General features: G+C 36.9%; 1 protein-coding gene across 6 annotated transcripts in view; it reads right to left on the bottom strand.

Annotated features, from left to right (window-relative positions):
- The window catches only part of RPS6KA5 (ribosomal protein S6 kinase A5), a 201,727-nt gene extending 186,832 nt beyond the window's left edge, over positions 1-14,895 (bottom strand). Inside the window, exons 1-2 of one of the 6 annotated variants that reach the window (XM_007472595.3) lie at positions 14,535-14,895; positions 14,230-14,366 (exon numbers count right to left, since the gene is read on the bottom strand). In XM_007472595.3, coding sequence (XP_007472657.1) covers positions 14,230-14,323 — 94 coding nt within the window. In that variant the 5' untranslated portion in view covers positions 14,324-14,366; positions 14,535-14,895. Of the gene's footprint in view, positions 1-11,113; positions 11,474-12,997; positions 14,014-14,229 lie in introns of those variants that run through there. The other 5 variants (XM_007472594.3, XM_056810523.1, XM_056810524.1 and 2 more) reach the window with 5 other exon arrangements.
- Positions 14,896-15,100: the final 205 nt, after the last annotated feature.

Raw genomic sequence — 15,100 nt, 5'->3', positions numbered from 1 at the left:
ACTAAAATTAAGAAGGGATAAAAAGAGATGCAGTGCTGGGACAAGGAAGAGGGGAGACATAGAATGTGGTAAATTATCTCATATATAAGAGGCATGAAAAGAAAAGATTTTACAGTGATGGGGAAGATGGGGGGGGGTGGCAGGTAACACTTGAACTTTACTCTCATTGGAACTGGCTCAAAGAGGTAATAATAAACACTCAGTTGGATATAGAAATCTATTTTGCTGTACTGGAAATTAGGAAGGGAGGGAAATAAGAGAAATCAGGGGTGATGGGAGGGAACACAGATTTAGAGAGATGGGAATCAGAAGCAAAACAGACTTTTGAGGAGGAACAGAAAAAAAGGGAAGAGAGAAGGATAAATGCAGCAGCGAAAACAGGATGGAGGGAAATACACAGTTATTAATCATGACCGTAAACATGAATGGGAATGGGATGAACTCACCCATGAAATAGAAGTGGATGGCAGAATGGATTAAAAAACAGAATCCAACAATGTGTTCTTTAAAAGAAACATACTTGAAACAGAGACACACACAGAGTAAAAATAAGGGGCCTGCTCAGAATCTGTTATGCTTTAGTTGATGTTTAAAAAAAAACCAGAGGTAGTAATTATGATCTCAGACAAAGCAAAAGTAAATCTAATTAAAAGAGGATGATGACGATGAGACAACATACCAAAATATATGAGATAAAACCAAGTAATTTTCAGGGAAAACTTCTCTCTGAAAATATATTAATAAAAAAAGGAGATAACACAATATAGTAAATAGAAGATTATTCTTGGTTTCATGAAGTCCTATACTTGGGGTTAAGTACTGACTCTGACATATAATGACTAAGAGAGACCATAAGGGGAAGCCATTTCACCTCTGTGTCACCAGGCAAAATTCTAAAATAATAAGTCACAGATGGGTTCTCAGTCTGCACTAGTAAAGAATTTCACTATAGGGAGTGTGGAAAATGTTATATGTATGTCTTTTTATATTGTTTATTCCTAACCCATGACATTAAAAGAAGAAGCAAAAGGTTTGAAGTGTGTTACATTGTAGACATTAAAAGAAGGAGCAAAAGGTCTGAAGTGTGTTACTTTGATCTTTTATGGAGGATAAAGCTGCTTTATGAAAATAATGTAAAGACACATTCAAGTATTGCACAGGATAGGGAGGCATAGAATACCCACACTCACAAACTCACACTTTTGTCAAAGGACCAAAGATTTGTGTAAAAAGATACTTTTTAAAGATTTTACTCACTGGAACAATATTAGGATTTAAAAGTAAAAATACAGTGATATCTAATAGTATCATCTAAAGTTAGACATGTACATACTAAAAACCAACATCTTTAACTTTACAGAGAAAGGTATCTTTATGTGTGGCAAATGCTGTTACTAGCATCTTTTAACAATTTCACCATGTTAGAAACAAGAGTATAAATGAATTATCCCTCTTTTATATCCATTCACATCCACTATCCATTTTCAACGTGTGTTTATAAACATACATGCAAAGATCCTTCAAAACCATTTCCAAAGATCATTTGAAACTCCAAAAATGGTACTTCTAATTTATGCATTAAATATTCAAAGATTCACACATACACAAATTTGCTTTTATATATTTCGTTTTAAGCATATTCTACTTATCTGTGTTTTAAGGCAAGTCGCTTAGTCGCTTACCCTGCTTGTCTCAGTTTCCTCATTCATAAAATGAGCTAGAAAAGATAATGGCAAACCACTCTAAAATATTTGCCAATAAAAACTCCAAATGGGATCAAGAAGAGTCGAACATGACTGGAAAAGAATAACATAAAAATATGAAAAGGAACGTAAGACCCTTGGGAAAAAAAAAGATCTAAGTTTAGAAGGAACTGTATGCCTGCTAGGATGGAGAAATAATCTTTACAATTTCAGAGGATCTATAACTGAAAGAAATCTTAGATATAGTCCCATTCTGTCCTTTTGTAGGTAAGAAAACTAAAGCCTTCAGAGAAATTTAATGACTTGACTCAGGTAACAAAGGTAGTCAGCAGCAGAGCTAGGATTCAAACCAGGTCCTCTGACTACAAATCTAGGGCTCTTTCCATTATCTCACATTATATTTTAAATTTGCTATTTATTCCAATTTAGGATCTCTTATAGCCATCCCTTTTTCTTCCCTTATATAGCCACAACCCTTATAACCTTTTGCCTAGAATATTGCAACAGCATCCTAGTTTCCCTATTACCAGTCTCTTCTTTCTCCAATCTTGCAATTACAAAAATGATATTCCTAAAACACCTATCTGACCATATCACTTTCCTGCTCAAGGAACTCCAAGAGCACCCTATTGCCTCTAGAATTAAATACAAATTGTTCTATAAAACATTGAAAGCTTTCTATAATCTGGTTATATTTTCCCATAAACATTTATTAAGCACCTACTATGGGCCAGGCACTGTGCTAAGCTCTGGAAATACAACTATCTTTAAAAAAAATTAAAAAGACAGTCCTTGCCCTCAGGAAGCTTAGAATTTAAAGGGGGTGACAACACACAAAATGAAGTAGGAAAAGTGGGAAGGAAGGAGATTTTAGGGAGTACCCAGCACAGAGCATTTTATTCCAGGAAGGGCTGCAGATGAAAATTAAAATGAGTTTTGTTGTTTTATTGGAAAGAGTTTGGTATTCTGCACTCCAGTCTTTCTCCAGTCAGAGAGAAAGTGGAGGGTGTCAACCAAGGTTTGAGTTGGTAGCATGGTAGTGAGTTTAGAAAAATAATCAACCTTTTCTTGAAGGGGCATCTTGTTCCATGGTGTTGAAACCAGGTACAACAACTGATGTAAAGTGGAGACTTTCTAGGCACATCACTATCTTTCACATAATCTATGATTCCAACTAATCTAGCCTATATGCTATTCTCTATATATGGAGTCCATGCCTTTGTCAATATGCTTCTCCAAGTTGTTCTCTATGCCTGAAATGCATTTCCTCCTCATCTTAGAAAATTCCTATTTTCTTTCATGGAATAAGCTCAATTGTCCTCTCTTCTGATAGGAGCCTACCCTAATTTCCACAGTTTCTAGTGCTATTCCTCCCAGTAAATTATTCTGAAAATGTCTTGTATTTACTTATCTGTGTACATGTTGATTCTCTTGAAAAGAATTTAAGCTCCAGGAGAGCAGGGCTGTTTCCTTTTGTCTTTGTATCACAAAGATCTAGTAGATAGTAGACACTTAAATAAATGCTTGCTAAATAAATGTTAGAAGAATGGAAAGGAAAGAGATGGTAGAGGAGAAGAAAATGGTTCCTGAATCAAAGGATTCAAATTCCTGCTTCTATTACATGGTGACTGTATGACTTTGGGCAAGTCTTAACTTTTGTGTACCTCAATTTCCTCATTTATAAAATAAGGGTTGGAGTAGATAATTGCTAAGGTTTCAATTCGTTCTAAAATTAAAGGTTTCTTTCATTTGAAAAGATCAAATTAGTAAGACTTTATTAAATATTAACAACACAACAGGCATCTGAACATAAAAACAAAAACAGTCCTAGTTCTAGTGGGAGAAAGCAACATAGAGCTAAGGCAATAACCAACACACACACAAAACAAATCTCAACAGGAAGAAAGGGAGTACCAACATTGGAGGGAGGAAGTAATGGAGACGGGCTTCTTGTAGGAGAAGGCACTTGAGCTGAGTTCTAAGAAGTAGATATTAAGAGGAGAACATTTCAAAAATGGAGGACTTGTGTTTTTGCACAGAAGTAGGAGACAGAACTCAATAAAAAGGGAACAACAAGTAGGCCAGTTTGATTAAATATAAAATATGTGAGGAGGAGTAATGTGAAGACAGTCTGAAAAGATAGGTTACAGCCAGACTGCAAAAGGCTTTAAATGCTACAATAGTTTATTCTAGAGACAATATGGAACCACTGAAGCTTCTCAAGCTAATTAGGGAAATGATAAGGTCAGGCATTAACAGTTACGTAGAAGATGGATTAGAATTAGGATATACTAGAGAACTATTGGGAGGCTCCCACAAAGTTACTCTTAAAAAGGTCTCATTTTCAAGATATTCCAAGGAACTAATTCAAATTTCTAAGAACAATAGTCATTCTTCAACTGATAGTCAAATGCTATGAACATCTAGTTCTCAAAAGAGGTCATTCAAGCTATCAAAAACCATATGGGAAATGTCCCAAAATACTAATAATTAGAGAAGTGAAAATAAAAAACTACTCTGAGGTTCCACCTCATACGCATCAAATTTGCAAAGACAACAAAAAATGGAAAATGACAAATACTGGAGGGTTTGCAGGAAACAAGCACAATGACACTGTGGATAGAGCTATAAATTTGTTCATTCAAGTGGAAAGCACTTTGGAACTATGTACAAAAAGTAAAATAAAATGTGCATACTCTTTGACCCAATAAAACTTATAGACTTATACCTCCCAAGTAATCAAAGAAAGAAGAAAAGTGCCTATATGTACAAAAATATTTATAGCAGCATTTTTTTGTAGTGACAAAGAACTAGAAACTAAAGATATGCCCCATCAACTGCAAAATGGCTGAGAAAATTATGGTATATGAATGTAATGGAATAATATTGTGATATAAGAAAGAACAAAAGGATTCGATTGGGTTCAGAGAAACAGAAAGAGAATAAGGTGAGCAGAACCAGGAGATAATTCATACAATAACAATATTATACGGATAAATAACTCTGAAAGCCTTAAGAACTCTTTCACCTCAAGAACCAAACATGATTCCAGATGAACTATGTAACCATTAATTATGCTCCCTCTTGATTATAGAAATGCAAATTAAAATAACTCTGGGTTATCACCTCACTCCTATCAGATTGGTCCAAAAGATAGCAAAATAATAAATATTGGATGGAATGTAGCAAAAAGGAAAACTAATGCATTGTTGATGAAGAGGTAAATTGATCTAACCAGTCTGGAGGGAAATTTGGAATTATGCCCAAAAGACTATAAAAGAATACATACCTTTTCATCCAGTAATACCACTACTAAGTCTATATCCCAAAGAGATTTTTTTTTTTAAATGGGAAAGAACCTGTTTGTACAAAAACATTTATAGCTGCACTTTTTGGGAGTGGCAAAGAATTGGAAACTAAAGGGATGTCCTTCAATTGGGGAATGGCTGAACAAATTGTGATATAAGATGGTGATAGATTGGAATTCTATTGTACTATAAGGAATGATGAGCAGGATGATTTCAGAAAGAACTGAAAGACCTTCATGAAATGATACAGCGTGAAATAAGCAGAACCAGGAGAACTGAAATATTGTGGAATGATCAAATGTGAAAGACTGCTACCAATAGCAATACAATCAGGACATTTCTGAGGGACTTGTGCTATCCACATCCAGAGAAAGAACTTTTGGAGTAGAAATGCAGATGAAAACATGATTTGTTACTATTTGGGTATATGATTTGGGGTTTTGGTTTTTATTATTCACTTACAAAAATAAATAGCATGGAAATGTTTTGCATGATAATACATGTATAAACCAGAAAATGAAAAAATAAAATAAAATAATGAATTATGCTACTTACCTACTGATAGACAAGTAATATTTAAGATTCAGAATGTCATGTACACAGGACACATACAATGTGGGAATATTTCAATTGACCATGCTTATTTGCTCCAAATGTCTTGCTTTTTTTTTTTCTTTTAAATAGGGATAGAAGTGGGAAGGGAAGAAAGTAAATATTTTATTTTTCTTTCAAAAGCCTTCAGTGGTTCCTTTTTCTATCCTGACTCCCCCTAAAAAGGAAACTACTATAAACTTCAGGCAAGTGGTACTAAGGGGCATAAGCTTACAGATGCAACTGATAAGATGTGAAAATTGATTAAATATGAGTTGGTGTAAGAGAGTAAAGAGTTTAACATAGCCCTGAGGTTAAAATACCTTCAATAGAAATATGGAATTCACAAAGAAAACAAAGTTTCAGAGGAACCAATTCATAGTTCTATTCATAGTGTGTGTGTGTGTGCTTGTTTCCTGCAGCCCCTCCAGTACTTGTCATTTTCCATTTTTTGTTGTCTTTGCAAATTTGGCGGTTAGAAGGTGAAAGCTCAAAGTAGCTTTAATTTTAATTTCTATAATTATTTCAGACACAGAGTCAAGATGGTAAAGTAGCAAAAGGTAGTATAACTATGTTCTACTCCATAACTCCTCAAAAAAAAAAAAGGTATTAGTCTAGAGCATTTTGTACCATACTAAGTTCTGATTGAGAAATACAAGAAAAAAAGTCACCATAAGTTGTTTTTCCAACCTAGGTCAGCAAAGAGAAATTGAGATAAGGATCAATTGACACTGAATGGGAGAACTAGCCAGGAATGGCAACAAGGAGCATTCCAATGTGGAGAAGACTGCATCAAGGCAAGAAGAGGCCCATATCTAGCACAGAGGGGCCTAAACTTGCATAGTTTGAACAGGAAGCAGTGCCAACTTGCAGCTCTGTCATTCAGATGAAGGCTGAATATGCAAACTCAGGTGTCATGTGAATAAAAATAATAATCAAATCTAAGGGAACTGTTGAGATAACTGAGAGATTGTAGAAGAAGACCATCCAGGGCAGAACTCTGATATATATTCATACAAATTTAGACAAGAAGTAGAAGATGAACCAGCAAAGAAGACTGAGAAGGGTTAAAGCGGAGTGGAAGAAAAATAGGAGAGAGCAATGCTAAGAAAACCCAGAGTTTTACAAAGAGCTGAGGGAATCCACTTCCTCCAACATATAAACATTTAGTGGTAAGGTGAAAGGACCTATTTGTATAAAAATATTTATAGCAGTTCTTTTTGTAAGGGCAAAGAAATTGAAATTGAGGGGATATACATCAATTGGAGAATGGTGGGACATGTTGATGATGGAATACTATTGTGATATAAGAAATGATAAACAAAATGATTTTTAAAAAAAGCTGAAAAGATCTCCATGAACTGATGCGGAGTGAATTAAGCAGAATTGGGAGAACATTGTACACAGTAATAGCAATATTGTACAATGATCAATTGTGAAAATGTGGCTACTCTCAGCAATGCAATGATCTGGGATAATCCTGAAAGACTTATGATTGGGAATGCTATCCAACTCCAGAGAAAGAACTATTGGAGGATCAAAGCATACTATCTTTCACATCAGTGTATTTATGGTTTTATTTTGGGGTTTGGGTTTTGTATGAACGTGCTCTTACAACAATGACCAAAATGAAAATGTGTTTTGCATGATAAAAAAAAATTAAATTAAAAAACCCATTTAGTGGCAATAGTCTCTCCTCTCGTTCAAGATAAGTACTATACATTCCTTAGGGTTCATATACCCATTGGGAAATTGGATTCCTATAGGAGTAGAGTAGTTGTTATTACTTGCAGAATTCTAGTGGTACCCTTCTATCCTTGTAAATATGCACAAGTTCTCACAAGTGTGCTTCACCTTAATCAGCCAGATGACTGATAATTCTTTAGCAAAGGCATTTACTCAAATGGCATAGCAAGGAGATAAATTTCAAAGTACTTCCCCCAAACATCAGGGGTTCATTCTCTCACAAACACATAGAATCTAATGCAGATGGATTAGGCACTAACTTGAACTACAAAGGTAGTAAGGTATACAAGCAAGGGATACACATATAGCCAAAGCAACATACAACTTGAACTTCAGGAGTTTGATGAACTATCTCCAGAGTCACCACAAAGTTCACTGTAAGAGTCTCTACTGTTCAGCTGGGCTGGCTCTTTCCTGGACATGGGGTCTCCATTAGACCAGCAGCTCAGCTGTGCTTATTCTTCCTGAGGTGCAGTATAAAACTGGAAGAGCCAATCTGCAGCCCAGCATAGTGAAGCAGGTCATTTAGTGGCTGTCCTGGCTGTTCCCAAGGCTTCACCACTACTGTACTGAGATTTGCTGATCTCCTGGGTTCCCATCTCAATGGGTAGTTGCAGTTTTTTTTTTTCCCACTTTCAGCCACTGACTGGGCTTGGGAACACAGGGTAAGGACTGCACTTTATTCAGATGGAATGTTACCAAACTCTTTCATATAGGGCAATGATTCTTAGTTTCTTTTTTTTTTGGGGGGGGGGTGGCTCAAATTATTGATTAGGTTAGCATTATAACCAATAGATTGATAGGCCAGAGGCCCTCTTTAATGACTAAAGACTAATTCTTAGTTTTTTGACAAAAATTTCCTTATTCAAAAGTCCCTTTTATTCCTTGTCATTCCATAGTAGCCTTAACTATGATTAGTCATTTTCAAATACCATACTCCTTTGCAACTCTTGTGTAGATGAATGGCTAGAAACAAAGATGTGAATTTAGTCTTTTCCCTAAAGACTCATTCATTACCCTGCTAGCTTCTTCATATATGAACAAAGTATTCACAAGAGCTTACCCTTCCTGGGCAAGGAATATCTATTTTCTATCTGAAGATTCTATCCTTTACCTTTCAATCTCTGTATTTAGCCTCTGAATACCTTCAACTTTTGCCAAATTCTCAATAGGACATGGCTCTTAAACAAGAAGACATAACAGAAATGTAGTTCTAGTATCAAAGGTATTTCAAGTAATTCAATAAATAGGTAGTATCCCAAAATTTATTTGAAAGAGCTAGAAAACAACCTAAAGTGTTCTAATATGTTAAAGAAAATGAGAAATAATAAGATTAATGGCAACATGGTTTAGTATATGGATCATGAGTTTTAGGAATTAGAAGACCTGGATTTAAATAATTGCTCTTCAAAACTCAATAGTGAACTTTAGCAAGTCACTTAAAACTCTGGATCTCAATTTCTAAACTATAAAATAGGCAAAATAACCTTTACACTAACTAGTTCACAAGGTTGCTATAATATATATGACTGGAAAAAAAAGCTGAGGCAGTCAACAGGTAAAAAAAAAATATTCCTAACTGCTCATGCTCTCCATTTGTAGGGACATTATGTCAAAAGATCTAAAGAAAAGCCCTAGAGTGCTGAGTGGATCCCAAATTAAGGACTTACAGAAGATATGGTCAAGAGTCACTGAGGAGGACAGATAGGACATGAATAAGTTGGAATCTCTATGACTATAAGGAATTCCTATATTGAAGACCACAGATCCTGTAATCTAAGTAGAAAAATTCTATTTATAAACAACTTTTCAAGATGAGCCATTAAGGTAACATAAAACTCCATTAAAAATTAGTTTGAAAACTATTTTGAATCTAGCACCCCTCTAATAAAGCATTTAGAGCAACTATGGTAAAACCTACTAGGGAAGGACAGAAAACTTGTTTGTTTTTAAACCATTGACTAAAGAGAAACTATGCCTTAAGAAGACAAGGAAGTAAAATATCTCAAGAGGCCAGATGCATATAGTTCCTTGTGTGGGTTCAAATATCCTGCCTACACAAATACTAAGAGATTGGAAGTGAGCAGGCCTTTTGGCATCAATCTCTATGACAGAGTGTCTGGGCTGCTAAACTTCCATTCTGGAGAAATGATACTAGAGAGTGATTTGCTTGTGCTTCCTCTTCTTTCTCCCCAACTAAGAGGGCATATAGTCAATGTAAACCTTACTAGTTCTCTAAAATTTACATCTTTTCAAGTAGCACTGAGAGCCAATAAGCCACCATAGCAATTTCTGATATATATGAGCTTCATTAGTGGGCCTTTGATGAAGAAAGACAGAGGTGGAGAATATTAAAGTATTAATTTCATTCAGTTTGACAGCTAAGTACTGCCTGGGTTCAAATCTGACCTTGGATACTTTCTAGCTGTGTGTTCCTGAGCAAGTCACTGAACCCCAACTGCCTACCCATACTCTTCTGCCTTGGAACCAATATTTTATATCAATTCTAAGTTAGAAGGTAAGAGTTTAAAATTTTTTTTTTTTCACAGAGAAAGATCATTCTGAGGAAGGAAAGAATCAGGAAGGGCTTCATGGGGAAAGTGGTATGTAAGCTAAATCTTGAAGAAAGAGTACGGCTTTAAAGGTAGAGATATGGAATGGAATATGTACCAGTTGTAGAGAAAAGCTTTGGCAAATGTATTGTGAAGCAAGAAGTAGAACAAGATTAAGGAACAGCTAGTAGTACAGTATGGCTAGGATACAGAACTCATGAAAAAAGCTCATCAGCTTACTCATAATTACAAGATGGCATAAGGTCTATGGAAATAAAATTCCATCAAACACTTATCAGCTGTTTGTTGAAACAAGGCAACTAGTCACTTATATTTCTTATATGCCAAAAGGGCACTACATAAAAAAAGAAAAAAAATTCTACCTGCTTCCATAAAGGTCAGGTATTGAAAGATAACAGGAGTTGTATACGGCAAAAAGCTTAAATTTCAAAAAGATGCTCTCTGGAGGACAGTCAGGTGGCTCAGTGGATTGACATCCAGGCCCAGAGACAGGAGGTCCTAGGTTCAATTCTGGCCTCAGACACTTCCCAGCTGTGTGACCCTAGGCAAGTCATTTAACCTCCACTGCCTAGCTTACTGCTCTTCTGCCTTAGAACCAATACACAGTAGTGATTCTAAGACAGAAGGGTTAAAAAAAAAAAGATGCTCTCTGCTGAAAGGGAGGGTAGTATGGTATCCAAAGTTTATTAATTAATTAGTTATTAATTGATTAGCTTTTTAACAATTTTAAAATATTAAAGTAATACCTTGTTTTATTTTTAAAACTGTAAATGGAATCATATTTAAAATGCCCTACAGAACTTGCTATAAAGGAATTCAATCTTTTGTAGAGCAAAAACATTCCTGAATTTATCTTTTACATAAATCTATACTTTCATAATATCAGTAATTAACTAATCCAACCATCTAATATATGCAATAAATAGAAAGCCAATATAGGTTAAGTGACTTGTGCAAGATCACAAAAGACTGTGAGACTAGAATACTCATCCAGTATTATTTCCACTATATTACATAACTATATCTAGGGTATCATGTAGGCCCTCCTTATTTAATATAGTACTTTAGAAATTAAATCTACTAAAACTTTTACAAGTTTTTAAATTCAGAAACACATTTGTCTTATTTTCATCTACTATATACACAAAAGAAAGATAGAAGATAAATTGCTTTTTAAAAAAATAGTCCTTACCTTCTTTCTTAGAATTGATACTAAGTATCAGTTACAAGGCAGAAGAGCAGCAAGAAGTAGGCAATGAGGGTTAAGTGACTTGCCCAGGATTACACAGCTAGGAAGTGTCTGAGGCAAAATTTAAACCCAGGACCTCCTGGCTCTCAGATAAATTACTTTTGACTTCCAAATTAGAATGGAGGAGTGAAGACAGGAGACAATTTAGATAAGAAAGGATCAATTTATAGATAACATATTAATTATACAAACACTGTATTCAATAATCTCTCTAATTCTTATTGCTTCCTTATTCTCTTCATCCCTTCAGGTTACATAGCCATCATAAGCAGACATATGTTGAATGCCTACTGTGTACAGGCACTGGAAATAGAAAAAGAAATAAAATGTAGTCTCAGCTCTCAAGGAATATAAAATCTATTTGTACAGGCTAAGCATAAACAAACAAAAATGATGTACAGTAATATAAGATGGTATATTCTAAATGCTAAATTAGTATAAAGATACGAGGCTTAATTTTTTGGCACATAGTATTTTCTTAATATTCTTTGGTAGTTTTCAGGAGTATTTTGTCTCTTTATTATAGATTTCCGTTTCTTCAAGGGCAGAGGACAGATTGGTTTTATTTTCCTCAAGTACTGAAGCACAATATTGACATCTATTAAGCACTTAATAAATGCTTGTTGATTTTCTGATTCATTTCACTCCAATAGCACCCAATATATATTATTCAACACCAAGTGAAAAATCATTAAATGTAGACTAAAACCATCACTTAGTCAAGTCTACATGAGTGAGGGTGGGACCCACATCTAACTGATTTACATTAGTTTAGGGAATTTTATCTTTTTGTATGTAATAGGCTCCTTTGGCAATCTGATAAAATCTATGGATCTCTTCTCAAAATATTTTGGAACTCACATTCATAATTGAAGTAAACATTAATCTTCGATTAGAGGATAGAAAAAATAAATGGGTGATTTTTTTCCCCATCCAAAATTCCACAATGCCTGAAATCTATCCATGAACCCCTTTTCCAGAATCTTTTATAATACCATGCCACATAGGCTGAAGATGAACAATTCTTGTATGTTAAATTTCAGTAATGTTTTTGAATACCTTTTCTGAGAAGTTGTCCTTTCAACTAGAGCTCAAGGTGAATGCTCATTTCCTTTCACAGTTAACAGTACTAATGAGTTCAGTATAATCAACAGCATTAGTAAAAATATTTCTAGAATATAAAATTTGGCTAACAATTCATACACTTCTCATAAGGAGGAAAAAAAGTCTTCATTTTCTACCAAACTAACATTGTTTGCAAGAAAGAAAACTGAGCAATTTGTTGAATATGAGGGGTATTCTTTAGTCATTTGACACAAAGCTTCTTGCTGACTTTTGCCCTGGTAAATATCTGATGGTTTTATCTCCACTCAAATAACATTTTTAGCACACTATGTTTCATGTAAAAACATAGGAAGAGTAAAATAATGAAAGATAAAATCCATATATTTTAAAAACCTACAATAGTCTTTTTGAAATATCATTTATATTAATAAACTAGAACTGATAAATAGAATAAACATTAAAATGAAATATAGGATGACTTTAAAATCCATAAGATTACAGTATTGGTTCAAGAAATATATCCTAGTCTAATAGTGACCCAAAGCAATTACAATGAAAAGCACCATAATTGAAATTCGATGGATATTACCTAATGGTAATAAAAGAGAAATATAGGCATCATTCTGCTGTCATACCTGGCACTAAGTGGAATGCTAACCCAAACACCTTGTTATAAAAAGAATAAGAAACTAACAAGCTGAGAGATATAACTAACCCTCTGACCTGTGGAGAAAAAAAGAAATAATATGCTATGTTACTTACTATAGCTGACCAAAATGCTGAAGTATAGCTTCTGCAGTCAAATAAGGAACAGCTCAGCATGACAGGTGGGGAATTCTATAGTCACCTCACCACCATCAGCAAATACGCTAATAAAAATTACTGATTACAATTACTTTTTGTTCCTTCAATCTGAGAATTCACTTCAAACTCATAAATCCAAATCGTCACTATTTAATAATCGCTACACTTGGAGATTGCATATTTTAATAGAAATTCTCTTCAGATAAGAAAACACAGTAGCGAAGACTAATCTTACCTAGGGCAACCACTGACATTAAGTTTTAAGCAAGAAATTTAAGGGCATTTATTCATTAAATCCTGCTAACTTAATTGCCTTACACAGCTCTTATAATTTACAGAAGCTTAAAATCTTAGTTAAAATACTCAGGATCTAAGTATAAGATTTTATTTTAATCGTAAACTAAATCAGGTCACTCCTACGGACTAGTATCTCTTTGCTTTATTAAAATTAGGGACAGGAGGAGTAAGTAAGGAAAGGCTACACATCATCTTCTCTCTGGACCACACTGTCGTGGTAATTAACCACAAACACTTACGATCTAAAGAGACACATTAAAATGTAATGTGACATTTTAACTTTTTTTTTTTTATTAAAAATGTGCCTTTCGTTTTAGAGGAGATATTGTGACAAAGTGTCACAGAGACACTTTCGTGCTCCAACACATGGTCTCAACTACGGAAAACAAGCACGCAGATACTGCTTAAGTTAAAGACATTTAAGTGGACACTTTGGGACGGCTTAACGAGGGGATGCTTCCAAAAACTTCCACCAGGGCACTTGATCCCAGGCCCCCGCTATCCTGCCCAGAGACTACCGCTTTCTCTTGCCCTCGACCCCATTCTCGGTTCCCTACTCTAGTCTCCTGCAGGACTCCGCCCTAGGCCCGCCTCCTCCAGCATCCCACGCCCCCTCGGCTCTACTCCCCTCCCACTTCTCTTGCCCAGCGCTCGGAATCCGCCAAGATTCTCTCTCCTTACCCCACCCCCCGCCCCCCGCCCGGACCGAACAGTCGCCCTCCGGCCTGCGCTGCGCGGCTCCGTTCCGCTGCCACCGTCTCCTCCCTTTCCTCCCGGCCCAACGTCGCGCGGCGCCCCACTCTCCTCCTCCTCCTCCCCCTAGCCTCCCCGCAGCGCGTGCCCCCGCCCCCCTACCCACAGAGCCCGAGCCGGCGGAGGGCGGGGTCACTTACCGGTACGCAGCTCGTGTTTGACAGTTAAGAGCTGGTCCCCTCCGTCCGCTCTCGTCCCCTCGGCGCTGACACCGCCGCCACCACCCTCCTCCATTTTCTCTCTTTCTCGATCTCACGAGGACCTTTACGTGGGAAACCTAGGGCCACACCGAACACCCAGAAAGCTGACAGCTCTGGCAGACGCCACGCGTCAGCTCCAGGACTGGGACGGAGAGACCGGGCTCTTCCCGCTCTGTCCGTTCGACTCCCTCCTCTGCCTCCTCCCCCTACCGAAAGCACTGCGAGTACGGCGCAACCAAACTCACCCCGTCCCCTCCACCTCCTCCCTCAAAGCCCAGTCTCCAGCTTCTCCCTCCCCTCCCCCTCCAACCAACAAGGTAGGGAAGCCGTTGGAACCGCTGTAGTCCATTGGGCTGAGGGCGCGCGCGTCCGCCAACATGTGCTCCTATTGGACGATCGCATTGGACGCCCCGCCCCGCTCCTCAAATTGTTGTTGCTTCGCGGGGAGGCGAAAGAGGGAGGAGCTCCAACACTTGGATAAACGAGCAGCGAGATTCCGCCCTACTCGTTCCCCAACCTCCTTTCTCCTGGTGCGCAGGCGCGCCTATAGTGTACTCTTCCCCCACCGAGCCCATCTCCCTTCCAGGCCACACCTCTCCACTTCCCCCACCCGGCTCTGTTAGTAAACATTCTCCCGTACTGTAATATGGAGGCGTTCGAGTTTTGTGATTGGTTGTCTACTGGGGAGGGGCGTTGAAAACTGATTGGAATGTATGGTCTGTCAATCACTTTAAGGCGGGAAGGACCTTAAGACCACAGTTCTGGCTCATGTGTATACCCTTTTAGCAAAAAAGATGTTAAATTCATTTCA

Source organism: Monodelphis domestica, chromosome 1 (assembly GCF_027887165.1).
Source record: "Monodelphis domestica isolate mMonDom1 chromosome 1, mMonDom1.pri, whole genome shotgun sequence".
Lineage (NCBI taxonomy): Eukaryota > Metazoa > Chordata > Mammalia > Didelphimorphia > Didelphidae > Monodelphis > Monodelphis domestica.
Note: the sequence above shows the minus strand (reverse complement) of the source record. Positions and strands in the feature narration are given on the sequence as shown.